The sequence below is a fragment of the Toxotes jaculatrix genome, chromosome 15, assembly GCF_017976425.1.
Source record: "Toxotes jaculatrix isolate fToxJac2 chromosome 15, fToxJac2.pri, whole genome shotgun sequence".
Lineage (NCBI taxonomy): Eukaryota > Metazoa > Chordata > Actinopteri > Toxotidae > Toxotes > Toxotes jaculatrix.
The window spans coordinates 889,100-914,999 of NC_054408.1; the positions used below are offsets into that span (position 1 = coordinate 889,100).

The following is a 25,900-nucleotide window of genomic DNA, read 5'->3' on the forward strand; positions in this document are numbered from 1 at the left end:
GGTGCTTCCTGTTTGCTTTACTTATTCTAAAACTGTCTCTAAAGCTCTGAGTGTTCCCACTTCAATGATTGTGAAGTGGAAGTCGTCTGGAACCAGCAGCTCTCGTGCTAGAGTGGCCGAACTCAGTAACCAGGCTCGGCTAGGGGGCCTCGGGCTAGGAGGTGACCAAGAACCCAGTGTCCCTCTAACAGAGCCTCAGAAGTCCTCTGCAGAGACGGAGAACCTGCTGGAAGGACGGAAGGCCGGAACATCATCCAACGGAGGAAAAAAAAATCAGGAGCAAAACTCAGCGAAAATACAAATGTCCTCACTGAAGCAAACTGGGTGCAGAGGAAAATCCAGAGACCAACACTGGGATACACAACGGAGACGAAACCGGGAGGAGAACATGGGCAGGGAAGCAGGGAAGTGGACAGAACAACGGCAACACAGACGGACGCAGACGAACTGACAAGGAGACGGAGGAACAACTTATATACATGGGGGGGGGGGGGTTAATGGACAACAGGTGAAACCAATTAGGGCAGTGCAGACAATCAAAAGAGGAGACAGGAAGTAGATTAAGAGCAGATACACAAGGGACAAGACTTCAAAATAAAACAGGAAATAATAAAACAACACTCAAGAAACTAAGCAAGAGTCCAGAAAGGGTCTGTAAAAAGTTCAACAAAAGTCCAAGAAGAGTTCAGAAAACAGCCCCCCCTACGGGCCAGTTCATAACACAATGATCGTTCTGTAGATACAGATCTGTATTTGGCTAAAACAACTGGATCAAGGGTCAAATTTTTTAAGAAGAGATTTAATTACAGCTACTCTAAAGGACTGTGGTACAGAGACGGTTAGTAAAGACAAATTTATCAGATCTAAGGAAGAGGTGCTGACTGAGGGTGAAGGTTCTCTGAGCTGCCTGGTTGGGATCAGGTCTCAGAGACAGGCTGAGGAAGCTGTTTAGAACATGCATCTTTACTTTCTACCTCTATCTTGATGTGGTTCTTTAGCTTTAATGCAGATGTTATTGTTGTTACTGTGAAGAAATGACTAAATTAAAATGTAATCACGTGTCAAACAACCATTTGAGTGGTTGTGAGTCAGCTCCCCCCAGGATCTGGGCAAAGGTCAGTTCTTCTTTGGAGGCAAAAAAAAAAAACAAAAAACGTGGGACTTTAAAAACCTTGCCCAGTCACATTTCCTGAATGATGCTCTGAATCAGTCAGACGATAATGGACGTCACATTTTCCTCTAGAGTTTGAAGCTGTGTTGCAAACTCACACTATATATATATATAGTCACCTTATGGAAGCAGTGTCCATACGGCCCAAGTGTTGATTAGAACACATGAGGTCTGGTGACTGTATGAAATGCAGCTCTACAAGAATTGTGCAATAGTTGTGCGCTGGAAGGCGACTGAAAGACCTGGGGGCGTCAGAACATTCCACAGAAACAATTTGAAGTTCTCTTTTATGTCTTCTTGCCCTTTAAGCTCTTTTGAAGTTTGAAGTTTTTAATTATTGAGCGAAACGGTTTTAATCATGAATTTCTGGAGCTCCTCTTGTTATACCTCGAAATGATGGCTCGTTCTGATCCTTGGTGATTGTAACATCCATGCATGCTGACCTCATAATCCCCCTTTCTTGTGATTTCCTGGATCTTACTGTCTTTTAAATCAGATTGTTCAAGGTGCCACACATTCTAAAGATAATACCTGAGGTCTGGTCCTCAACAGTGTTTTTTCCCCATAAATGTGACTGTTGTTGACTTTCATGTCTCAGATCATGAGGCTGTTGGTGGTTTTTAGGCCTAGTGCTCCCATCCCTTACAGCTACTGCTAAATTCTGTGACGCTTTCTCTGATGCTGTAGTCTCCAGCTCTTATATCACGGCTAATTCCTTCAGCGATATCTGTCTCTCTATCCTCGACCATATTGCTCCTGTCAAAGTCAGAAAGGAAAAGTCGAATCCATCTCCAAGGCTCAGAGAACACATTCGGGCTCTTGAGAGAAAATGCAGAGAGGCTGAATGGAAATGGAAGGCGAAAAGGTCTAATGAGTCTCCCTTGAACAAAAGTCGCATATTCTCATTGTGAGTCTGCAGTTGACAGACAAGACCAGCCTGTTTTTGTAGTTCATGAAAATCCCATAATGATAAAGAATTTGGAGTTATGTGCCTTCAACAGGCGGCCTGAAGCACCACCCCGGGGTTCAGATCACAAACTGCTGTCACGGAGATATTTGCTCACGTCATCTGTGTCATGGACTGCGCAGCCATAAAAGAGGCTTGTCTGAGAAGCCTCGTCAGAGTTCAGCGTCTCCCAGGGTCGTCCAGAAAGCCTCCAGAAGGTAAGACGGGCCTGTCTGCGTGTCTCTGTCTCTTTGTTTCGGCACAGCACTGAGACTGGACGTACGCAGGGAATGTAAATCCACTGTGTTTGTGAAGGTGAACTGAGAGACGTGCGAACGTTTGTCCTCCAGCTTCTCCATTAGCCGACCGGTCTCCTCCAACATGCTCCTCGTCCTGGTCTACCTGGCTGCGCTCAGCCAGCTGGCAGGTGAGAACACGTGACCTCATCTTCACGCCACACGCCATTTTCAAATGATGAGTTCAGGGACGTCAGCTGAGCAGACAGTCCTGTACCCACAGGACAAGCATGGCTGCTGTTTGCAGCTTTACCTGTGGTCCAACCTGCTGTTTGACTTAACTAACTGACTCTCACTATGTCTCCATGTCTTCCTTTACAGACTCTCAAGTAATAGATGTCACAGCATGTCCCATGTACTATTTTGGACAAATTTACAAGACGTTCTATGTGAGTAAGACAAAGCTGGGTGGTTGAGAACAGCTTCATGTCCTCGTTGGTCTTCTGTGTGTGGTGGAGGTCGTCTCTGCAGACAGCAGTGAACAGAGTAGTTAAAGTTTGTTATAGTATTAAAACCAATAATAATAAGGCTGAGGTTGGTTCGGAGCAGAGGGTTAGATGGCTGGAGGAGAGCACCTTCACCTGGACACTGCAGTTATAGAAGCAGTGTCCCCCTCTCCTCTCTATAATAGTAAAGCACTCTCTGGTGATCAGCTGAAAAACACGCACGAGGTAATAGTCACGACAAAGCAAATTCAAGAATATACAGGAGTGCATAGAACCCAGATTCTTATTTTAAAATGGATCGACTGACATTTGAGTGGATTTTAAGTCGGTCCTCCACTGACCACACCTTGACACAGCCTGAGATCAGAGGGTCGCCGGTTTGATCCCTCAACCAATCACAATAGGATATGGGTGGTGGTGAAGGAGACAACTTGAGGGACAAAAAAGGATTTAAAAAAAAAAATTAAAAATTAAATTTCCTTTTATTTTGTTTGTCTTTTTGTGTGCAGTTGCATTGTTTTATTTGTTTTGTCTCCCTGATATTAACAGGTGGAGATCAGCGGAGGCCAAGTCTCCGTTTGTTTCAAAGGCCCTTACTCTACTCAAGCAGAAAACGACTGCGTGCTGGTGAAGCACCCGACAGTGAATACAGCTGTCAAAGACTTGCAAAGTACAAGTAAGCCTCTTGGCTCAAACTACCATGTGGGTCTGCCACAGCTCCAAGGCACCTCGTCATGCTACAGTGGTGTGGATTTCTTTGAGAGTTCTACTTCAAAGGTGAGTATTGTTCTGTTTCACCAGAGTCTATCTGAATATCTCTTATAACCAGTCAGCTTCTCTGAAAGCTTCAGGAGGCCATTTCCCATCAGTCTCTGAATCTCATCTGTGTCATGTTTCCAGCTCATCGTGGCGTTCCGCCAGTTTCAGACGCAATCAGCCCAGTTTATATACGTAAGGGATTCATCGCAAGTGGTAAGTACGTGTACGACACAGTTGGGGGAAAAGGTTGATAATGAAAGACTATGTTTTTGACAGTCTGATGCTGGCAGGAGGGACAGCTGGGACACACACACACACACACATGCACAAACAGAGTGAAGAACCTCCTCTGGTTCCCTGGAATTTAACCTATATCATTTGCATTTGAATTTTTAGGAAAGTAAAAATATTAGTTTTAGGTGGCACGTTCACAAAAGCACAAATGTTCCAAGCACTTACTCACACGTGTAACCTCTGCGCTGTTGTTGCAGGAGGTAACTCAGCTGCTGGGTGGTGTTAAGGTGGATGTCTGGACTGCCCGTGGAGTAACCTACACAGACATTAGTGCATGCAGGCACTCAGGTTAGCAGAGCCGGTGATTATTAAAGGGTCAGTTCACCCAATTTACAAACCAGCGTGGTTCCTCTCTTCTATCTGGTGGAGGCTGCGTGGCCAGACAGTACTGAGCTTTCTTTTTCTGAGATTTCTGCCTCCACCCCACCAGAGTGGAGGTAAAATTAAAATTAATAAAGATCCTGCTTTGTAATGCAAGTGAACTGACTCTCTAGAGACACCCTCTAACCACAACGCTCTAATGTTGCTGTTTTCTTTCTACGTGATTCGGTGTTTCTCCCAGGTGTTGTACTGAAACCAAACCAGGAGGGGTGTGGTTCAGACAGAACCTTCGCAAAGTGCAGTTCAATCGCAGTCCTCACACTCACACCATTTAGGTGCAATGAGCCGGACGCCACCTGCACTGTGACCGCCTCCAGTGCCATCGATTTCAGCGGCAGCGTCGACCACGTCCCAGGTCGCTGTGCTTACTCTCTGCTGTCACATCTGGACGTCCAGCTGCTGGCCGTCTTCCAGGACCGCCGCCGGAAAGATGTTAGTTTTTTGGACCATGTCATCCTGAAAAAGACGGGCGTTAGCATTCACCTGGGACAAAGTGGGAGAGTTCAGGTAAGTTACCTACACCCTCCTGGTTGTTGGACATCATCACTGGCTTGGCTCAGAGCAGAAAACGGAGCGCAGAGTAAATAAGCTTCCTTTGCAGCTGTGTTAGTCACGTTGTCCCTCTGCTGTGATGCAGCTCAACAACGCGCTGCTGAGACTGGACAGCTCGCCTCTGCTGCTTCACGGCGTGGCTCTCTCTAAGGACCAAACTGGAGTCACCGCCTTTATCCCATTCCCCGGCTTCAACATGTCCGTCTTCTTTGATGGCAACACGGCACAGATCCACATGACAGGTAGAGAAAAGCAAAGATCGAAGAAGGTGACAGTTCTTTCTCCATGACGTCTGCCAGCCTCCGTGTCCTAACAACTATTATACAGATGTGGCTTTTAAAATCGAAACATCATTTTGCTATATACTGATGATATCATAATGACTGCTGAGAGAGTCATTTACAAAAAATGAGCCAGGTGTGATTGTACTGTGACCGAATCAGGGGACGACAGCTGTCCTTCCACGAGCAGCCACCTAACTCTGTGTCTTCAAACTGTCCAATATTAGGTTCACTCTTCAGCTACGGCCTGTGTCATAACTCCAGCAGTCTTCTGAGTGATGTGAAGTCGTCTGAATTCAGCTCCCCCAGGTGAGACTTTGTCACTACCTGAATTGCCCCACATTTAAAAACTCGTGGGGAGTGCATATGTGTGAACACTCCTGACCTTCTGCTGTTTGCCCCCCCCCCAACTCCCCAGCTGTGAGATGCAATACCCTGAACCTGCTGACAGAACCATCAACTGCACCATGATGACTGAACGGTGAGCAGAGACCAAGCTGAAAGCTGAACATTCCTAATCGCCACTGACTGAACTTGACCGTTTTATCCCACGCAACAGCTGTAATCTCCTGAGGGAGGCGCCCTTCACCACCTGCCACAACCACACCGACCCAGAGCCCTTCATAGCCGCCTGCACCAACACTCTGTGCAGCTATCCGGCAGTGGACGGTCTCAGTCAGTGCCAGTTCCTGGAGGCCTACGCCAGAGCCTGCAGCCTGCAGACCAACACCACACTCCACGGCTGGAGGTCGACGACCGGCTGCTGTAAGACCTTCACAGACTGTTTTCTAAGACATGATGGGACAAGACGAGCCCAGAATAAATCCTCAACTTTCCTGGCACCACTCTGATGAGTTGCCATTTATAAAGGCTTTATAAGCTGTAGTTAATGCAGTCTTTGGAGAGGTCGTGCTGTGCTGGAGGGGGATTTTCCACAATCTGGCAACAAAATAGTTCTTCTTATTAATGGCTCATAACTCAACTATAAAGCAACAGTAAATGATTTATTAGCCATAAGTAAATCCACCTGTTAAAGCTTATAAACGCTTTATAAAGTGTACCTGGATCCAGATTCTTCACTGAGCTTCAGTCTGAGTCACACCTGACTGGTCACTTTGTCTCTCAGCCTCCTCCCAGGTCGTCTGTCAGGACACCGTCTGTAGCGCCCACGAGTTCTGCGCTCAGGACATCAGCGGGGGAACCAGCTGCTTCTGTCGGGCAACGTTTGCCTCCAAATACAGATCAACAAACACTTTGGGTAAGGAGGCAGGCAGTGTGATGCAGGCTGTGATTTTACTCAACTAATCGGCCCAAACTGGTCGGTTTCTGCTGAAATGATGTACCAGAGACACTTTGACGTCACGCACAGTCACGGTATTGATCCACGGAGCAAAGCACAGCTTCCTCTAACAGCAGGACACCATGTGACGCTAGTTCCTTAGTTTTGTCGGTGTCACACGTCCGTGTCTCATTCCCCTCGTCCTGCTCTTCAGGTGAGCCGACGGTCTGCGGCCAGAACTCCGCTTCAGTCTCCCTGGTCGGTTGTCTCCTGGAGGAAGACGGCATTGATTACTCTATGCTACACCTCAACGACCAGAGCTGCAAAGGTCAGATGGACAACCTGACTCACATGGTGACCTTCAACTTCGACAGCAGCAACACCTGTGGGACGGTGGTCATGGTGGGTGTCTCTCCTCTACTGGCTGATCCTCTATTTCCAGTCAAATCCGCATTTTTGTTTGTGGTCCCTGTGCGGCTGCAGGGGCGTGGCGAGGGGCGTGGTCGCCTCCTTGATTTCCTGTAACGCTGATTACTGAAGCTTCTTCTGTCGACTTTACTCGGTGTCAGATGTTGCAGGTAGAGCCTAAAGACAAATGAAACCTCAGACAATGACGCTGTGTGAATCCCTGTGACCCCGCAGGCCAACGGCAGCCAGATTATTTACAAGAACACCATCATGACACAGAACAGCTCCGCATCTGACATCATCACTCGCCAGGACGAAGTCAAAATCGACTTCTCCTGCTTCTACACGCAGCCGGACATCAAGAGCATGGCCTTCAGAATCAAAGACAGGTGAGAGGTTCAACAGCCTTTTCCCTGAGTCGCCTCTGAGCCCGGACTACGAAGTCGGCCATAATCGTTATCATTATTATTTAACTTCTACTTAAGTCCAAAATTTGCTTTGCAGCTCTGTGATCGAGCAGATCGTATCTGGAGCTTGGAATTACACTCTGACCATGAAGGCCTACAGCGACGCCGACCGCACGCAGGCCATCGATCCGAGCACAGAAATCCTGCTGCAGCAGGCAGTCTGGGTGGAGCTGAAGACCGAGGGGCTGGATGACAAACTGGTGGCCTTGGTGACCGACTCCTGCTGGGCAACCAACCAGCCGTCGCCGAGTGAGAGCCTGAGATACGACCTGATCGTTAAAGGGTGAGAGACGCAGAGGTGGCGGCCGGTTGGAGTGTTTCACTGCTGCTGCCAGTTCTGTGGGTTATGTTAGTTTACATTTTTGGGTTGTTAAGTATGTAGAATTAGCAAATAAGGCATTCAGGGCATCAGACCTGTGACTCTGATGCAGCTGCTGACGTCTGGTGTGTCTTCCTGCTTTGGCGCAGCTGTCCGAACCCCGCCGACAAGACGGTGAAGGTGGGGGCCAACGGACTGGGAACATCCAACTACTTCTCCTTCAACATGTTCCAGTTCTCTGGGAAGACCGGTGACGTCTACCTGCACTGCAAACTGAACCTGTGTGTGAGGAAGAACAACACCTGTGCCCCGGTATGCCTCGCTCCCCACAGATGCAGTTCAGCATTCAGATCCCAGAACAGTTAGTGGACACTGTGTGCTCAGCAGATTACAGTTCAGAACAGCAGCAGGTGGGTGGAGCCAGAACCACAGACAGAGACACCTGCAGGCAGGTACAGAGACAGAGAGACCAGAGAGAGAGACAGGCATGATCTGTCTTGCTAATTCCAGTCAGTGCTCTGGCTGCAGCATTTCTATTAAAGGTTTATCTTATCTTATCTTATCTTATCTTATCTTATCTCTCTTATTTTGGATCAGCTGGAGGCTTTTTAGAGAGTTAGCTGGACGTCCTGATAACAGGGGATTACAGTCGTCCAGCTCAGAAGTAACAAATGCATGGACTAGTTTTTAAGGCTCAGTATCAAAAGGCATGCAAGAACAGCTGATCCTAAATTTCCTGCAAAGAGAAAAGTCCTGTGCTCTGATTCAAAAGAACAGAGTTGGATCAGAGCTGCAGTTGGTTCAGTTCAAAACATCCAGTGCTTCATAAACCAACAGGAGAATTTTAAAGTCAGTGTAAAGATCTGCCAACCACTGACCTGAGACCTGTGAAGATACTGTTAGAAGCATGTAAATGCTGAACAGAAGAGGCCAGAGGATGGAGCCTTGGGGAACCCCACATGTCGTTTGTCTATTCCTTGACACAAAGTGTCCCTCAGATACGATTCCAACTGGTTTAGTGCTCTGTCAGAAAGTCCCAGCCACTTGTTTCAAATCCACAGTTCCCTCAGTTCGTATTATGATTATTATCAAAGATATAAACTGTGAAATAAACAGATACTGGTAGAAAATGATAAATGTTTTCTATGTGCTACTCTACTCAGCCAATATCAGCGTCCGAAGTCTGAAACGTCACCTCTGTGCTTGTCTTTGTCTCAGAGCTGTGGTAGACCTGGCAGACGACGCAGATCTGCTCGGTATGAAGACGGAAGCTCCGCCTTCATCACCATGGCCTGGAAAAATTAGGTAAAACACTGCTGTGCTGTGTCAGGTGACCGCGGAGGCGTGGTCTCTGCTGTTGTCCTGTGACAGAGAGGGAAAAGACAGAAGACTGATCCTGATTTGTTCTGGTTGTCTCCTCAGGATGTTTCCATGGTGACTCAAACTGACTTACAGGTTGGCGAACTTCTGAATTACTCCAGACATGCGATGTCCCGATCCAGAGCCTGGATGTCCAAATCCCTCTGGTTTTCAAGCGTCTCCTGAAAAGATGAGGTCATTTAGCTGCTGCTGATCGTCCTCAGCGCAGACAGCCCGCCGCCGACGGAGCGGGCTTCAGCGCAGGTTCATATCTTCACATCACACATCAGTTTCCAACAGTTCAGCTCCGACAGACAACGGATCCCCGGAGGGACCGACTCTACGACGGATCCCACCGCTGTGCTCTCTGCAACACATCATTACAATTTCTGTGAACAGTGTAGAAGATGATAGCTTGTCCTACCTCTGATGATTGATGCAAACACTGACATGACAGAAGGATTTACTAACAACATGTGTGTGTGTGCGTGCGTGCGCGCTAAAACACTGACTAACACAGGGTTTTTAAAGGGGTTAAATCTTTATACTTTCACTGAGGAGGCTGGAGCACGTGCTGCTGTGCCCTTTCACCTTTACTGTGTTTTTGTTTGTTGAAGCATCCAAAAAGAAAAAAAAAAAGAAAGAAGAAATAAAGGGGACGTGGGTAAAAGACAAACATGAGTCTGAGTGTTTTCACTGACTTGCCTGCCGTCTTCAGCTTCCTGAAGTTCCTCGATTCACTTCCGTTCACCTCATGGTTTTGGTCCAGAGGAAAACACCTGCTGACACGTTTCATGGTTTGATATAACAAACTAATGTAACCGAACCAGAAACAGCTAAAGCTTCGTTTCCATATAGAAGCTGTGTTTTGGAGCAACAGGTTTATTTAAAAAAAAAAAAGCACCACACTCCAGGTAAACAAACACCTGAGACCCTGCAGGTGCCGCAGAAGCTCAGTGGACACGTGTTGTCAGCGCTTTCCCGTCAGGACGACGTTCACGCTTGATTTCGCGACTTCAGCGTCGTGCGTTCAGCTTCGCCTGGGCCCATCTTCAGAGGGAACCTGTGCTGCTGGCGCCGGTTCCTGTCACACTCAGAGAGATGTTAACAAACCCTGCAGTCACAGCATCGCAGTAACTGCACTTCCTGTCTCCTGTGACTGGCCTCGGATCAGATCATTGATCCTGAGTCACTGATTTTCCTTTTCAACAGTTACCTTCTTAATTCCTATGAAAGCAGTGAGGCTGTACCTATTTTTTCGCACTGGATCAAACCACAAACCCTGCATTGTGTTATCAAGACAAGACAGAAGAAATAATCTAAAGTGTGAACAGTTCATTTTATTTCAGTTTGAAGGTGAAATCAGTTATTTCTTATTCTCTAGGTGAAAGAATACATACATCAAAAACAGTCAATATTTTCTCATAGCAGAAAGAAAGACAGACAGTGGTGTTATATATAAAACACAGGTCAAACCCCTCGGACAGATGGACAGATGGACAGCTGCAGGACTCAGGTTGTTTGTAAGGTTTTGTAAACCTTTATAATCCCAGCGTTTCCCACACAGGCTCCACGCCGGCGGCCTAACGTAGCTCCGCCTCACATCAGAACACCTAATTTCACTCGTGTGTGCCGCAGTAACCAGAGCAGCCTGCCTTTGAGGCGTTTAGGGAACATGGGTAAATTGCAGCTACAGACACCTGGTCCATCAGTCGCACACCCTGCCACCCACCACCACCAGTAAACACCTGTGGGAACTCGGAAACACTTCCACTCAAGTTCAGCGTGTAACTTCAGTCCTACAACAGAAATGTATTATTACTAATGTCTAATTTAAACACGAGGTCCTAAGAAAAACCTTTAGATTATTATTAACAGTGCAGTAAAGCCAAATATCAACCTCATCAGATCAGTGATGCACAGATACTACTGACCTAAGATCAGTGCTCATGCTGAAACCATCTCTCATTTATTACCTTTTAGTAAACGGACTCAACTTAAAGACCCTGAAAATGTATTTTCTCCATTCATTCCCTAAACAACCAACAAGGTTCTGCACTTTTCACGAGAGAATTCACCAGAGAATTCACCAGAGATTCCCATCACGACTCTTCAGGTGACTGGTTTTCTTTTGTTCAACCAGAAGAAAACCAGTGAATCCTCTGAAAAGCTGAAGTGAACGTTTGGCACTTATTCGCTATTCTTGCTTGAAAAATTACTTAAGACAATTAACTGATTATCAAAACAGTTGCCAATTACTTTTTTCCGTGGATTGATTTATTGATTAACTGATCAATCGTTTCCACTCTAACACCACAGCAGAAAAAAAACAGCATTTTAGTTAAGGCTGTTAAATGTGCACGTCCTGAGGTTCTGAGGTCGAGGACAGAAAGTCTCTCACCCGCAGAGACACAAAATCCAACTGAGCTTGGAAAAGTGAACGCTGATATCGCGGCTTAGAGTCGGGAGTGCTGTGGAAATCAAAGATGGCTGCTGTGATATCTGTGGAGCCATGTCAAAGTGATTGACATTAATATATTTTCACAAACGATCATCAACCTTAGGCGTTAGTTCATAAATGCAAACCCAATATGGGTAAATTCATAGCGAAGCCGTTTTTTTTTTCCTTTTTTAATATTTTCACACACAAACTCACACTCAGATGTGAAACAGCAACCTGCTCTCACACTGCGTCGCATTTCATCTCTGAAAAACATCGTCACGAGTCCTCGCACAGCGCATGGCGGGAAAGTTAGACGTGTTACTACTGACCGTCTGTTAAACCCCACAGACCCTAGTTACTGTTGCTATGGCTGCCAGTCTTTTCTCGTTTCGTACAGGATGCGGCTCGTAGCGGTTTTCTGCAGATGAAAGCTGAAAATGAACAAACGTCCTCCCATCACAAACTCGCTGAGCTGAACGTTACGTCCTCAGATGTTTTGTTTTGTTTACCTAAATATTCAAACACCCAAAATGATTTAGTTTATATGAAAATATAAGTTTCGTATGACAAAGAAAAGCAGGAAGTCCTCTCACTGAGGCTGGAATCAGAATATTTGGCACAGATTCACTGATTTTGCTTGACACTGATTGGGTTTTTTTTTGACTGTTTCAGCTCCTGATCACACCGGTGCAGTTCAGGTGCAGGGCTCAGCAAATGGCCAATTCCACGAGGGCAAATTCGAAACGCATCAGTTCGCGTAAAGCGTCATTTCCTGAAGAAAAACGAAACTTTGCCAAACGGTCTCCGGATCGTGTTGAAATGACTGGACCAATAATTATCACTCGTCATCACTGGTTTGAAGAATGAATCATCCTCAGGTTCATCACCTCGCGTCTATTTAGCCATTTTTCACCCTCGGTGCCACTTAGCTTCGATGGGAAGCAGCACCTGTGAAGCTTATGTTAGCTTCACATTATTTTTGTTTCCATGAAAAGTTCCACTTATTTGCTGATGATGGTGATTTTTTTGTGCAGATGATACTGTATGATTTTTAAATTGCTGTTCGCTTTTATTTTTCCACGGACCCTGTGAAGACTAGCGAGCAGCTCATGGAAGCTAACAGAGACTCCGTCGAGGCAGCGGAGCACCACGCCGATCTCAGAAGTCCATCTGACTCCGAGTCTTCAAAAAAAAAACCTTCCTCGCTGTCTTTTATAAAGCAGAGAGGTTCCATCAGCAGTTCTGCACTTTCAGGGCCTCAAGCGCCGAGAGCTCATGAATCATTTTGAGTTTGGACAAAAGAAAGTGCAAAGTAAATATCAGGTTAGCTCACACTGTGGGCCCAGCGATCAGAGTTTCAGGCATTATTCAGGATTATTCTCCCCGAGAGAACAGTTCCACCAATCAGAGCCTCCAAAACTCAGAGATTTACACGCTGCATCTTGTCCGTTTGTAAATGAAACAGCGTTTTACCGGAGGTTTTGACCTGCATGATTTAGTTTTTTACGCTTTGGTCTCGTCCAGATTAAACGGACGAGGTGCAACACGCTAATCGGTGAGCTTCAGACGGAACCAGACTGTTAATGCTAACTTTACGTTATAGTGTCATATTTAACTGACAGACACCAGAGTGGCATTAATCTTAAACATTTCTTTAAACTCTTAAAACTCGAGCTACGAGGAGTTCATCTGTGACCAGTGTAAAACAGGTGGAGCTTCTCATTTGGCACAAACTCAACATGACTAGACAAAAAAAAAAACAGAAACCGTATCACAACTTAAACCAGTACCATTATCCGCCACGCAACAGTTAATACAGTGAAATTCTCCAAACGGCCATGTACCCTGATTTTTCCCTCTCCTGAACCTTCTGTCAGCACTAACGGGGGGTGGGGGGCGTTCCTCAGAGTCTGACCTCTAGGCGTCGGTGTTGCCGTTCTCCTCCGGCTGCAGCTGCTCCTTCTCAGTGCAGTCCTCCTGTGGAGGGCGGACTCTCTTGAAGAAACCCAACTGACGAAGAGGAGGAGAAGAAGAAGAAGAAGAAGAAGAAGAAGAAGAAGAGGAGGAGGAGGAGGAGGAGGAGGAGGGGGATAATTACAATTCCATGTTTAGTCCTGGAGGTAAAACTGTGAACTGTAAACCTGTGACAGCGTTTGTTCCTCACCTTGTACATGATGAAGATGAGCAGCGCCAGCAGCAGCAGTCCTGCCAGTATGGCCAGAGCCACCACCCAGCCTGGCACCGGCTGAGGGGCGTCGGCCACCCACATCACCGACACGCTCACCTGAAAAAAACACACGCTCACGTTCAAACGCTGACACTTCTTACCCCAGCTGTGTTCTGTGTGATGTGATGAAAACACGTTTTTACATCTAGTCGATGTTGATGATCTCAAATTAAAACACCACCACTCTCAGCGCAGTGTTTACCAGACCATCAACGTCAGACCTCAGCATCAGGACGGAACATCAGGATATCAACCATCAACCATCAGCCAGAGTCCAGAGGAATCTGAAACATGCTGGAGTTTTTTTTTTTTTTGTTGGCGCTGCATCCAGCTCATTTCCTGCTGTGTGCTGATGACACCGTTTTGTGTTCTTGTGTGTGTCTGTGTCTTACTGTGGTACTATTGGACGGTAGATCCGACACCAGGTTCTTGTACGGCATCTCGATGACGTTGAAAGAGGCTGTAGATCGAACCACGTACGAACGATTCTGATTCTCAGTCTGAAAAAAAAAGAAAAACAAACGGAATCACTCGTCTGAAAAATCTCCCGTCCGTCATGTGAATCCACCTGCTGAGGAGGAAAACATCCAAAATGTACGAACAGGACCGGAGAAGACGTCCGCTGCTTGTACCATGCTACGTTTACATCATCACAGGTTTGTCATTTCTGCTCGAAAACGACAGGTTCTGAAACGTTCCTCTGTCGTGCGAGCTAATTATTGGCAGCAATCTGCGACTGAAAACAAAAAACGTGAGCGAAACGAGGCCCTGAACGGTTTTCTGTGCGCGACTTTACCCTGAGGAAGTTGTTCACAGCCAGTCTGGAGAAGATGAAGAGGATGGCGTTCTTCCCCCTCTCCAGACGACCGATCTGACACTTCAGCCGCAGGCACTCTGCTGTGGTGCAGTCCTACACACACACACACACACACACACACACACACACACACACACACACACACAGTTATTTATGCTCATAAGCTGCAGTGAAATAACTGCAGATTCGTTTTAGTATTTAAAATTTTTGTAACAACACAGATGCACATCAGTAACTACAGCATTGACAGTGTGTGTGTGTGTGTGTGTGTATGTGTGTGTGTGTGTGTGTGTGTGTGTGTGTGTGTGTGTACGTACCAGTGTTTGCAGGTCGCTCAGCACGTCTCTTGACTCCAGGTCTCTCTTGCGAACGTGGTTTCTGTTTCGTCCCTCAGTCTCTCGCTCTCTGGGTGGGACAACACTGGTGTTCTTCTGCGAGGTCAATGGGTTCTGATACACACACACACACACACAGATATAGATATAGAGCTTTGTCATCATAAATGAAAACGTTTCTCAGCTCGTGTTAGCAGAACACAAACAGCCCAGGTGAAAGTGCACTGGGTTTTCTTTACATACTCTGCACGGACACATGTTTCTGTGCACGCGTGTCTGTGCACGCGTGTCTGCGCGTTTCTCACCGACACATTGAGCGGGTTGATCTCCATGTCGGTGGTGCAGTTGATGGGTCCCTCCGTCTCGTAGCTCGTGATGTAGAGCAGAGAGCCGTTCCTGAAGTGGTACGGCCATTCCACCTCCACAGCGGCTTTACTGATCGTGCTGGGCCCGCTGTTCAGGAGCTGGGAGTCAGGGCGGGAAGAAAACAATCACTCGTTCGGTTTATCGAATGCGTTGCGTTGCTGTTAACACACACGGTGCTGTCCGGTCTTTACCTGCACAGTTCCTCCAAAACGATCAGGTGAACCGGCATCAAACGGGCCAATCGGGGTTCGGATCTGAGCACACGTGACCCCAGAGACACCCCCCCCCCCCCCCCCCCCCCCCATGTATGCAGCGAATGCGTGTGTGCATGTACCTCGTACACATGTACTATCTGAGGCCCGATGTCATCTCCGACCACAGGAGGCTCTTTGGGTTTCCAGTTGGCGATGGGAAGCAGCACCTGGCCAGGAGACGACGACCTGGGAAGATTTTTTTTACGATGTAAGCTGGTTGCATAAATGTTTTAGAGATAATATGAAGTTGGGTTTTACAAAGATATACCTGAACAGTTACAGGTCATAAAACCTGACATATTAAAGTAAAACTGGTTTCCACATCCACGGTGTGTGTGTGTGTGTGTGTGTGTGTGTGTGTGTGTGTGTGTGTGTGTGTGTGTGTGTGTGTGTTACCCTCTGATCGACACTTTAGCGAGGACAGCCAGCTTGGTGATGCTGGAGACTCGAGGACTGGTGTTGTTGAACTGGTTAGAGCTGAAGCAGAGAGGAAACACAAACGTTATTTCATTGTGATAAAAATCAAACAATACAAAAAGAAATAAAAATCGTGTGCACAGCTTTAAATACGTGGACGTTTGGTTCTGTTGGTGCTATACTAGAAGCAGCCACAGGGTGGTGCTGCTGCCTTTCACCTGAAGAAGAGAAGACAGACAAACTGGAAAAGTTTGTGACCTTTGTGACCTTGGTTTGTGTTAGGGAAGTGTAACAGAAACAAGCTTTATCTGCCCTGGACAGGCTCAGTTACCACTGAACACACAGACATGTCGGTAAATCAAACCCAGAAACACAGCAGCCTTCGAACGATGAAGCGTGTGAAGTGGAATCTAAGAACAGACAGACTGAGCTTCAACGTCCACAACATGTCCGACTTCACGTCGACTCCAGAGCTCTCAAACACGTAAAAAAAAAGTGTCTTCATACATAACGTGTGGTGTGTGTGTTAGGGACACACCGGTTTCAGTGGAACACACACAGTTATGATCCCTACTGTTTTTTTCTGTCAGATGAATGAATGATGACGATAAAGGTTCGCTGTTGTCCTAGTTTGATGGAACAGAGTGTGTCAGAGAGCTGAAGAGCACTGAGCTGTCAAACTGTGATCTAAGGCCACTGAAGCCTATCATTAACATACCTCTGCCAATCTGCCCCCCCCCTCTCCTCTCACCCACAGAAACACAAACACACACAGTTTGGCTCAGAGGAATGTACAGAGTGACTGTGGTGTGTGTGTGTGTGTGTGTGTGTGTGTGTGGCTGTACAGAGGCTGTGAGCTGCCTCCTTCTGCCATTCCAATGAGCACTGGGACAAAAACAGCTCCGCTGTGATGAATGCTGATGTGCTGACTGCTCTCTTCCCTCTCACCGGCCGGGAGCTGACAGATTTCAGTCCCTCACTCAGAACAAAACTGTTTTTCTCCTTCAAGAAGAAGAAGAAGAAGAGATCTGACACGTGCTTACACAAGATCACAGTGACCTTTGACCTCTGACCTCCAATACATACTGACTCCATCTTGGACAAGCAGTGATAATATGTGCAAAGTTTGAAGAACCTCACTCGGAGGTTCCTAAGATATAGCATTACCATGCAAAACATACATATGGTCATAGTGACTTTGCCCTTTGACCTCTAAACTCCTTTCAGATCTGCCTGAAGTCACACTGAACATTTGTGCAAAGTTTGACAGAGAGACCTCAAAGTGTTATATATCGTGTGTAGAAGAATCCGGGAGGGACAGAGGGACGGACAGAGGGACAGACGGAGGGAAAGACAACCCAAAAACATAATAATGTTTTCCAATAAACTGGGCTGTTCTCAGTGAGTCCCCGGTCAGTCCCTCTCTGTCCTACAGGGTTTCTATGTTAAACATCTTTATTTCCAGGCTTTCAGCAGAGTCACTGCATGTCTTAACCAGACATGTCTCATCTATGTCCTTTGTCTAACACATAGTAAATATCTGTATATGAATTCACAGAGGAAAGTGTCAGTGGAATAAGCACCATACTGATGAGACATTCTGTCTGTGACCCGCCCCCCTTCTATATTTTTTCACATTCAGTCCAACTGTCCCCATTGACCGCACCTGACTATCTGCAGGTCAAACTTGACAGACGTGTCCTCCTCCGACAGCTGGTGCACGCTGAACCTCAATTCTGCCAGCACCTGGCCAATCACACACAGGAAGAGACAGCAAGGGACCAATCAGAAAGCAGAGAGATACGAAAAAAACCACGTGCATCACGCAGAGGAACTGTCTGTCGCCGTTATCTGACACCAAAGCATTTTACTGATACAACAACGTGATGACTGACCTTGGTTCCTCCCTTCATGGGGTTTCCCAGGTCACACACCACCATCTTAGTCTGGTTTTCCTTCTTGTAAGCACAGGACAGCCTGGAGAGGGTCTGTGAAAAAACACCACACCGTCATTTCACAACCAGACTGTAGCATCAGAGTTTTATCTGAGACACACCACGGCGCAGGTTTGTTCGTGCAGAACTGAACTGAGATCCAGGGATTATCCGGGATCTTCCAGGAGAAACACCTGCAGGAACCTGCAGGGCGTTTAGTGTGAGCGTACGAGCCTGTGAGCCCGTTAGACACACGCTCCACTTTCACCGCACAGAGTGAATTCAGAGCTGCTGTGCTCGGGATGAGTCCTGAGCTTCGTCAAAGCTGCCGGGACATTTTTATTTTCAGCAGCGTTTTTTTCCACCTTAAACAAAAAATTACCTTATAAAATACTGATTATGAAAACTTAAATAAATAAATATAATTCTATGATGAAGGCTCTGTGGTTAACACCTATGGAACGTGACATTTTTCCAGGTGTAATGTTTCTTACGATCTTCTTTTCTGAGCCAATAATCACTGAAACCGATTTCGGCTGTGACTAACATTCATTTTCACTGTTGACTGATCTGGTGATTATTCTTTTGATAATTTGTTTGGTCAATAAAATGTCAAAAACAGTGGAAAACGTCTGTGACGTGTGGTGTGAGTCCAAATGTCTCGTTTTGTCCATTCAGTTGAAAAATAATGTAAAACACAGGGAATCTGCACATTTGAGAAAAAAGAACCAGAGAATATTTTCAGAACGGTTGCAGGTTAATTACTCAGATAATGGATTAAATGTTTCCAGCTCTAAACTTATAAAAAGACTCTGCTGCTGCTGCCACGCAGCTCTGGGCGAAGGAGACCCCACCTGACTGCGGACGACCTCGGTGAAGTCGGCCTGCTGTGGAGGGTAGACGTGGAGTTCGGCCTCGTAGGCGCCCTCTCCCTGATTCTCAGCACTGATCTCCAGGGTCAGAGCGTTATCGTCGCCGATGTAGATCTGATCACGGTCACTGCAGCGGAGAAAACAATCACAACGGCAACACGTCCTCTATCAATTTTTTTTTCATTTCAGCCTAATTTTTGTTGGTTTTCGAAGGGAAAAATATTAAAATAAAAAAAAACTGACAAGAAATAAAGTGATTTGTCCACTCAGAACTTTTTATCACCCAGTTTATACGCCTATCACTGAGATGAAACACAGCTAACGTCAGTCCATGCACACTGCAGTAATAGACAGAGAGCAGAAAGACAAGGAGTGTCCCACCTCTTCACTGACAACTTCAGGTCGGGTTTACAGATGTTGTCGTCTCCACAGTCCAGCAGGATGTGAGCCTGAGGGAAGGAAACGTTCAGACGAACATACACTGAAAACTGTCAGTGTCTCCACGAGTGTGAGAGGTTACACAACACACACCGACAGACGAACAAACGCACGGAGGTGTTACCTGCTTGGTGACGTTGGACGGGGCCGACATATCGAGGATGGGCAGCAGTCCGGTTTGGTCTGCAGCCTGCTGGTAGTCCAGAGTGTACTCCATCGCCACGGAGATGGGAGTGATCTTATCCCGAAAGTCACGGTCGTCCTGAGAGAGACAGACGGACACATCTCAACTCTTACTCTGAGGAGGTGAAACTCTGTGTAGAAACTTTAGTCCCAGACTTCAGGTGTGTCTCGTCCACTCTGTGTTCGCTGCATCAAAGTCTGAAGACATGCAAACCTCTTATTTTCTTCGATGGACTGAAAGGTGCCACGTGGAGTTTTCTCGTTAACAGTTTTTTGTTTTCGCTGATTCTCACTAAGACCAAAGACTAAACCTTATAAAATAAAAAATTTTATAACCAACAAACCCTAAAGGGACTGTTTTGGTATGATGGGCAGTACGATTGTCAGGTCAAACACGTGTCTCCCCCTGGTGGTAAAAGGTAAACCCGTCTCTTCGTGACATTCATTTGGTATTTTCTGTGCTAGTGATATCTGAGTTCGTGCCATCTGCGTTCCTCACCCTCAGGAAGACGTCCTGCTCCTCGCAGGCTAGGCCTTGGCCGTTGGACACCGTCATGTTTTTGGAGTACTGAAAGGTCTGACTGTGCAGGAAGAGGACTCGTTTCGTCGCCTCTTTCTGCTTCAGACGGTCCAACACGAGGTCCACGCGAAAGTCTGGAAGCAGCAATCAGGACAGAAACCGAGAGCCGGTTATGGTCTGAGAGACGCTGCAGACAACAACCTGTCCCTCCTCAGCCCTGTCATTCATCATCTGTCCACCAGATGTCCCCAGACTTTTATTTCCCCGTTTTCTGTTCTACTTGCTCTTTACTCACTTTGTTTCACATAAAAATGAACACACACACGCCGAAGCATCTCTCGTTCTGCTGCACCGAGGGGCTGTTTTACTTACTGAGAGTAGCAGGAGCGCCGCGGCCGCTAGCCTTCAGACAGTACTTCACCTTAAAGCTGGAAAACACACACACACACACACACACACACACACACACACACACACACACACACACACACACACACACACACACACACACACACACACACTAACAGTTAGCTACAACACTTCTCTGTCACACGGGCAGAAGTCTGATCATGGATCTAATGATCAACAAGAAAACAGATGAGTATTTACAGAAATGCCGAACCATTCCTTTAATATGAGTAATTAAATCCCCTACATTAGTCTCTGTATTTACATTTTACCATTTTGAAATTTCAGCGCGTTCAGGAACGTTTCTGCTTGATTCAGTGATTTTAAAAGAAGAAGCGTCTCCCGTGCAGCAGACGGCCACGTCCTCATCTTGACCAGCGGCTGTAAATACATAAGCCGCCGCCGACTTTGCTTACTAATGCCAGCACTGAGAAAATCACCTGTTAATCACCTGTCACTCTCTCTCACAGTACAGTGTTACACACTGAGGTTTGTTACTGGATTTCATTGTATTGGTACAAATCGTCCACAAAAACAAATAAATGCATGCTGAAGGGCTGTGGTTGGGGGAGGGGCGTGAAACCATCCGTGGCCACAGAAGCGGGGACCTGGCAGGATCTGAATCGCAGCAACCTGAGCAGATCAAACGTGGCTGTTTCAGGTGAGAACTCACCAGGACACACGTGTGCTGCTTCCAGGAACCGTGCAGGTCTTCTCCTCTGGGTTGATGATCTGAGGTGTCATGTCTAACGTGGCATTCACAATGATCACTGGACGGGCTCTGATAAACACACACACACAGACACACACAGACACAAGATCAAATGTATGAGCAGTGTTACACAGTGGTGTTATCACTGTGTGTGAGCACCAGATGAGCAGCTCGTGCACATCACGCGGACACAGTTTGATTCAGCTCATCGAGCTTCTCGAGCATAAAAGAGACCAGGTTACTGTCTCTGCCGCGCACGTGCTCACTTGTAAACAGCTGATCAGAAGCGTGGTCACATATAAACGTTCTCCAGGAGAAAGCCGACTGAAGACTGGTCACTGAGGTGTACAGAGCTGGGTAGCAACGACTTATATTTACTTCTAAGAGTAGTTTTACTGCGCCGTACTTTTTACTTTTATTGGAGCAAATTTATGAAGAAACAACTTTTTTTTTTATTCTTCGCATTAGATTTGCTTTATTTTTGCCAGAGACGTGTCGCCAGTGGCTCTTTCACCAATCAGACGTGGCAACAACAATCACATGACTTCCGTTCCACCAACCAAACGCAGCCATGCAGTCACATGACCACACGCAAACTGTGGCGGCACACACACTTCATGCGTATGGAATGAAAACACAGAGGGAACTGTGTCCAGTGCTAAAACTGAAGAGGATGAGCAGAACTTCCATGTGATGCAGTGTCTTCTCTGTCTGCCACAACACGCATCGCTTTCAAAAGCTTTATGTTGTGGAAAAGACAGATTTGGAAATTTGTGTTTCTTGTGGCTTAATTTGTTTTTTTGTTTCATTATTTGGAGAAAAAACATAATTTGCACATTATTTTATATTTTTGTCTGATTACATCATTTCTAAAAAATAATTTCAGGCTACTCTGCCCTCCTCTGGAAGCGTACATGCACACACTGACGGTGAAATCGCGCCCTGTGCGTATTTCAAAGCACAATGAAAATGCAGTTCATGCACACTGAGGACACACGGCGTCCAGGACAGTCACAGAGTCAACGTCCACCAGAGACGTGCAGCTCACGCAGACCTGCACTTAACACTCAGGATATAATTATCTGCAGGAAAACAGCAAAAGAAATAAGTTAGCGGGGGAACCCGCCTCTTTACTGACGGGGTTAAATTTGTCCTAATCGCGTCTATAAAAAGTCGGGAGGCAGAAAGTGAAGGAAAGCAGCTGCTCTTTCATATCAGAGGTGGTCTCGCTCATTAAACTCCTCAGCTTCCATCAGCAGCATCACAGACACACACATACAGACGCAGCAGGGTGCACACTCACACACTCACTCACACTCACACTCACACACACACACACACAGGGTATGATTTTTGATTACCTGTATAAAACTGCTTTGTCTGCTCCGAAAACTCCCACTATTAAATCTGAAAGACAGAGACACACATCAGCTTTTCTTCACACTTCATTCCTGCTGTGCCTCTGCCCGCAGTGCCTGTGTGTGTGTGTGTGTGTGTGTGTGTGTGTGTGTGTGTGTGTGTGTGTGTGTACGTGTGTTTGTACCTGGATATCCATTCTGGTCTATGTCAGTGTTTCCAGTCATGGAGTATCCAAAGCTAGCAGGCATGTAGCTGGACGCCCATTTGCCCTGCAGGACCTGAGAGACAATGACACACACAAACACACGCACACACACACACACACACACACACAGACACACACACAGACACACCTGGGTTTGATTTGGGTCAGTGTGATTCATCCTCTGAGAAACATGAATTCCTAAATCTCGTGTGAATCCATCTAACGTACGCTGAGAGGGTTCGGTCTGGATCTGCGTTTCTTGTGTGGCTAAAGAACAGATCTGGTTTTGGATTTCTGGATATTGGACGTGTTAGTGGTATTTACCTGGGAAGGTGAGGGGTCGGGCCCCTGGGGGCGGCCATTATGGATGTAGACCAAGCCGTTGCGGTCGGGGCCTCCGTAGGGAGCAGAGATGGCCACATCTGGAGGAGTAAGGAAGGAAGAGAAGAGACAGGATTTGAGGGAGGGATTATCGAGAGTGTGTGTGTGTGTGTGTGCGTGTGTGGTTGTATCACTTACCGTTGTACCCATCCATGTTCAGGTCTCCCAGTGCTGCAATGGCAGAGCCGTATCTGGCGTAGACCTCTGACCCTGTCAGCATCTGAGGTGGGTGGAAGGAAAATCCACCTCGACCCAGGTACACAGAAACCTGGAGGACAGACAGAGAGACAGAGAGACGGACAGACGGACAGACAGACACACAGACACACAGTTGGAGCAAATGTGCAGAAGAAAGAAAAAAGTAGAAGTTTTTTTTATCCCCCCGTCTTTCAGATGTAACAAAGATATTTATTTGACCTTTGACCTGTGAGCTTGACTAACCTTTTTTTTATCCCCTTGCTTTCAGCTGAAACGAGCACTGAACACAACACTAACATGATTATATTTACTGGAGCTCTGACGGTGGTATTTAGCTACAGCCACAGTTAGCCGTTAGAAATCTTAGACACTGGGGAACTGCAGTGTGTACTGTGTGTACTTGTACAACTATCTTTGTGAGGACCCTAAGCACAGACCATACAGAGTGAGGACATTTTGGGAAAGTGAGGACATTTTTCCCCGTCCTCACTTTCTGACACAACTTAAAATGGCTGTTTGCCGGCTAAGACTTGACTTTAAGGCTCAGGTTATGGTTAGGCATTCGGTTGGGATGGTTAAGGGGCTAGGGAATGCATTATGTCAAAAGAGAGTGTGTGTGTGTGTGTGTGTGTGTCCTACCTGTCCCACCTCCCTGAGTTTTCCATCTGAGCCCCGGTCCATGAAGAGAGGAGCTCCCACCAACAGATCCACCAGACTGACCGACAGACACAGGAAACGAAGAGAAGGTAAACACCACGCTGAGATGGAATTTCTGATGACCTAACTGCTCCTCGTTAACAACACGTTTTGTTTACAGTCTGTCGTTTTTGTTTTCGTTTGCATTCCTCATTAGACTCACAGACGCGCTGAACGTATTTCCTGCCTCGTAAATGTTTAGAACTGTTTGAAATCAGCATTTTTTTTACATAAACCCGTGGTCTTCCTCTCATTTTTTTAAATTCCACTACAGCGTTTCATGACACATTACTTTAACACAACATACATGTTGACTTACCCATCTTTATTAACATCGCTGGCGGCCACTGAATGTCCAAAGTAGGCAGCCATCTGCAAGACAGATGAAATAAGGAGCTTACACAAACACACACACTATATTTGTACATTTCATTTCATTTTTTTGTTGTATAGCCGTGAAGTTTTGATCCTACCACATCTGTCGCTGAGACTTCCAGGGCTACCAGAAGTTTTTCGTTAAGTTTTTCGTGATCACAAAGTGCAGTAAATTAGTTTTCAGTTGCTTCCTAAAACACATTTACTGACATGTCACATTAGCAGCAGTCAGCAGGTGTTTTTCCTTTAAAGCTGTTATTATTCCAAACATCTCAGGACGGCTGAGATTAGCCGGGTCAGCTGAATGGAAAGCACCAAGTGAATCAGTTGGAGACATGCTGTTTTTGTGACTCGCCCTGACCTCTGACCTTCTTGTGGAGCCACTTCAAGAGAGGCAACAAAGCCTGACAACATTTTTTGCTGAAATTCTTGAGCTGAGAGAGAAAGCTCCTCTTTCTCTGAGCTCAGATGCTAATGCGCTGCTTTGAGGTCATGACTATGGAGGTGCTGAGTTAATAGTTTCCACAGAAGAGGCTGATTCAAACCCTCAACCCAGCGACTAACATGAGACGGACCTGACGTCAGAGAGCGAGTCAAGAAACAGAGACAGGAAACAGATAAGAGCGGTCGGTGGTTTCAGAGGGTGAGTGATGCAGAAAGACAGGAAAGTGAAGAAGAGCTCTGTCATTAGCTCTGGAGATGATTGCCGATGAGAGCCTGAGTTCCTCCCCTCCCTGTTTCTCCTTCCTCAAACTCCCCCCGCACCACCTCTCTCACTCCACGTCCTCTCCAGCGTTTGGGAACAGAGTTGTAGAAAAACAGAGGAAGAAATCGCGTGTTTCTGACTTTGGCTCAGTGTAGTGTCATTTCCCTGCATTTAAATTCCGGCTGTTCCTGAAAAGCCGCAAATTCAAAGATCAGCTGAAGCGTGCTCTGAAGTTTTAAGTCTAATTTACTGACCTACATCACTGACACGTTTTGTAAACCGGAGGTTCGTCTGACTGTTCTGGCGCTTCACTGCTCTCTTTGCTGCAACTCTAGAACCACAGAAACCATGAAGCACAACCAGACCTGTAGAGTGAGCTGTTTTCATCAGTGTGTTCGTTGGCTCATTTACCACCGCTGGACTTCAGTGCTGCCCCCTACTGTTAGTCTCTGGGTTATATACAGCTGGTAAAATAAGTATTGAACAAAAAAACATTTTTCTCAGTAAATATTATAAATATTTACTGAGAAATTAAATAGAAAATTTCTAAAGATGCTAAAGGTGCATGAAATTTTCACTAGATGTCGTAGTAATCCATACAAAGAAAACAAATAAGTTCCCAATATACTTCAGTTCCAAACTAATTAAAACTAATTGAGTTGAAAAACTTATTAAGTTACTCCACCATGAACCAAAGTCCTGCCTTTGCTGAAAAAGAGCGTGTGCACGTTGTACAGTTTGTGTTTGAGTTCTCCGGGGCCGTCTGACAGGAGCGCGGTGATGTGACTGTCTGTCCTGCAGCTCACCTGCGATCCCGTGAAGTTGACCATGGACTCCATGTTGAGGCCGTTGAAGATGTTCACCTGAATCATCAAAACACAACACAGGACAACGCACGTCGGCGTTAGGATTCAGCAGCTGCAGGTCTAACACCTGTGCTTACAGCAGCTCAGTAAGCGCCGGTTTAAAATCGTCCACCATCACTGTTGAGCTGCTGGTGAACAGACCTACAAATAAAGGTTGTGTTCACAGCAGCTGCAGAGACAGGATGTCACTGTGTGACCGGACTTCTGACACTTACATAACCCTTTGCACT

The 25,900-nt window shown here is 46.4% G+C and overlaps 2 protein-coding genes across 2 annotated transcripts in view; one reads left to right on the forward strand and one right to left on the reverse strand.

Annotated features, from left to right (window-relative positions):
• Positions 1 to 64: 64 nt before the first annotated feature.
• Positions 65 to 8,904, forward strand: LOC121194439. Its single transcript, XM_041057339.1, has 19 exons — positions 65 to 241; positions 1,668 to 1,677; positions 2,173 to 2,335; positions 2,468 to 2,544; positions 2,735 to 2,821; positions 3,470 to 3,636; positions 3,760 to 3,831; positions 4,110 to 4,200; positions 4,475 to 4,800; positions 4,931 to 5,087; positions 5,354 to 5,435; positions 5,545 to 5,607; positions 5,686 to 5,891; positions 6,253 to 6,384; positions 6,620 to 6,807; positions 7,048 to 7,202; positions 7,318 to 7,563; positions 7,749 to 7,911; positions 8,818 to 8,904. Exons 1-19 carry the CDS (start codon positions 65 to 67, stop codon positions 8,902 to 8,904), a joined length of 2,649 nt encoding a protein of 882 aa, XP_040913273.1.
• Positions 8,905 to 10,278: 1,374 nt separating this feature from the next.
• Positions 10,279 to 25,900, reverse strand: part of itgav (integrin, alpha V) — a 24,551-nt gene continuing 8,929 nt past the window's right edge. The window contains exons 9-32 of the mRNA XM_041056703.1: positions 25,886 to 25,900; positions 25,611 to 25,667; positions 24,043 to 24,095; positions 23,667 to 23,742; positions 22,968 to 23,097; positions 22,773 to 22,870; positions 22,428 to 22,521; positions 22,246 to 22,291; positions 20,846 to 20,953; positions 20,137 to 20,192; positions 19,744 to 19,898; positions 19,186 to 19,323; positions 19,005 to 19,072; positions 18,606 to 18,750; positions 17,713 to 17,805; positions 17,484 to 17,563; positions 15,797 to 15,877; positions 15,481 to 15,586; positions 15,086 to 15,244; positions 14,763 to 14,894; positions 14,425 to 14,538; positions 14,021 to 14,128; positions 13,566 to 13,685; positions 10,279 to 13,411 (exon numbers count right to left, since the gene is read on the reverse strand). The exon at positions 25,886 to 25,900 is cut by the window's right edge and continues 29 nt beyond it. Of these exons, the coding sequence (XP_040912637.1) occupies positions 13,319 to 13,411; positions 13,566 to 13,685; positions 14,021 to 14,128; positions 14,425 to 14,538; positions 14,763 to 14,894; positions 15,086 to 15,244; positions 15,481 to 15,586; positions 15,797 to 15,877; positions 17,484 to 17,563; positions 17,713 to 17,805; positions 18,606 to 18,750; positions 19,005 to 19,072; positions 19,186 to 19,323; positions 19,744 to 19,898; positions 20,137 to 20,192; positions 20,846 to 20,953; positions 22,246 to 22,291; positions 22,428 to 22,521; positions 22,773 to 22,870; positions 22,968 to 23,097; positions 23,667 to 23,742; positions 24,043 to 24,095; positions 25,611 to 25,667; positions 25,886 to 25,900 (2,325 nt within the window). The 3' untranslated portion in view covers positions 10,279 to 13,318. The remainder of the gene's footprint in view (positions 13,412 to 13,565; positions 13,686 to 14,020; positions 14,129 to 14,424; positions 14,539 to 14,762; positions 14,895 to 15,085; positions 15,245 to 15,480; positions 15,587 to 15,796; positions 15,878 to 17,483; positions 17,564 to 17,712; positions 17,806 to 18,605; positions 18,751 to 19,004; positions 19,073 to 19,185; positions 19,324 to 19,743; positions 19,899 to 20,136; positions 20,193 to 20,845; positions 20,954 to 22,245; positions 22,292 to 22,427; positions 22,522 to 22,772; positions 22,871 to 22,967; positions 23,098 to 23,666; positions 23,743 to 24,042; positions 24,096 to 25,610; positions 25,668 to 25,885) is intronic.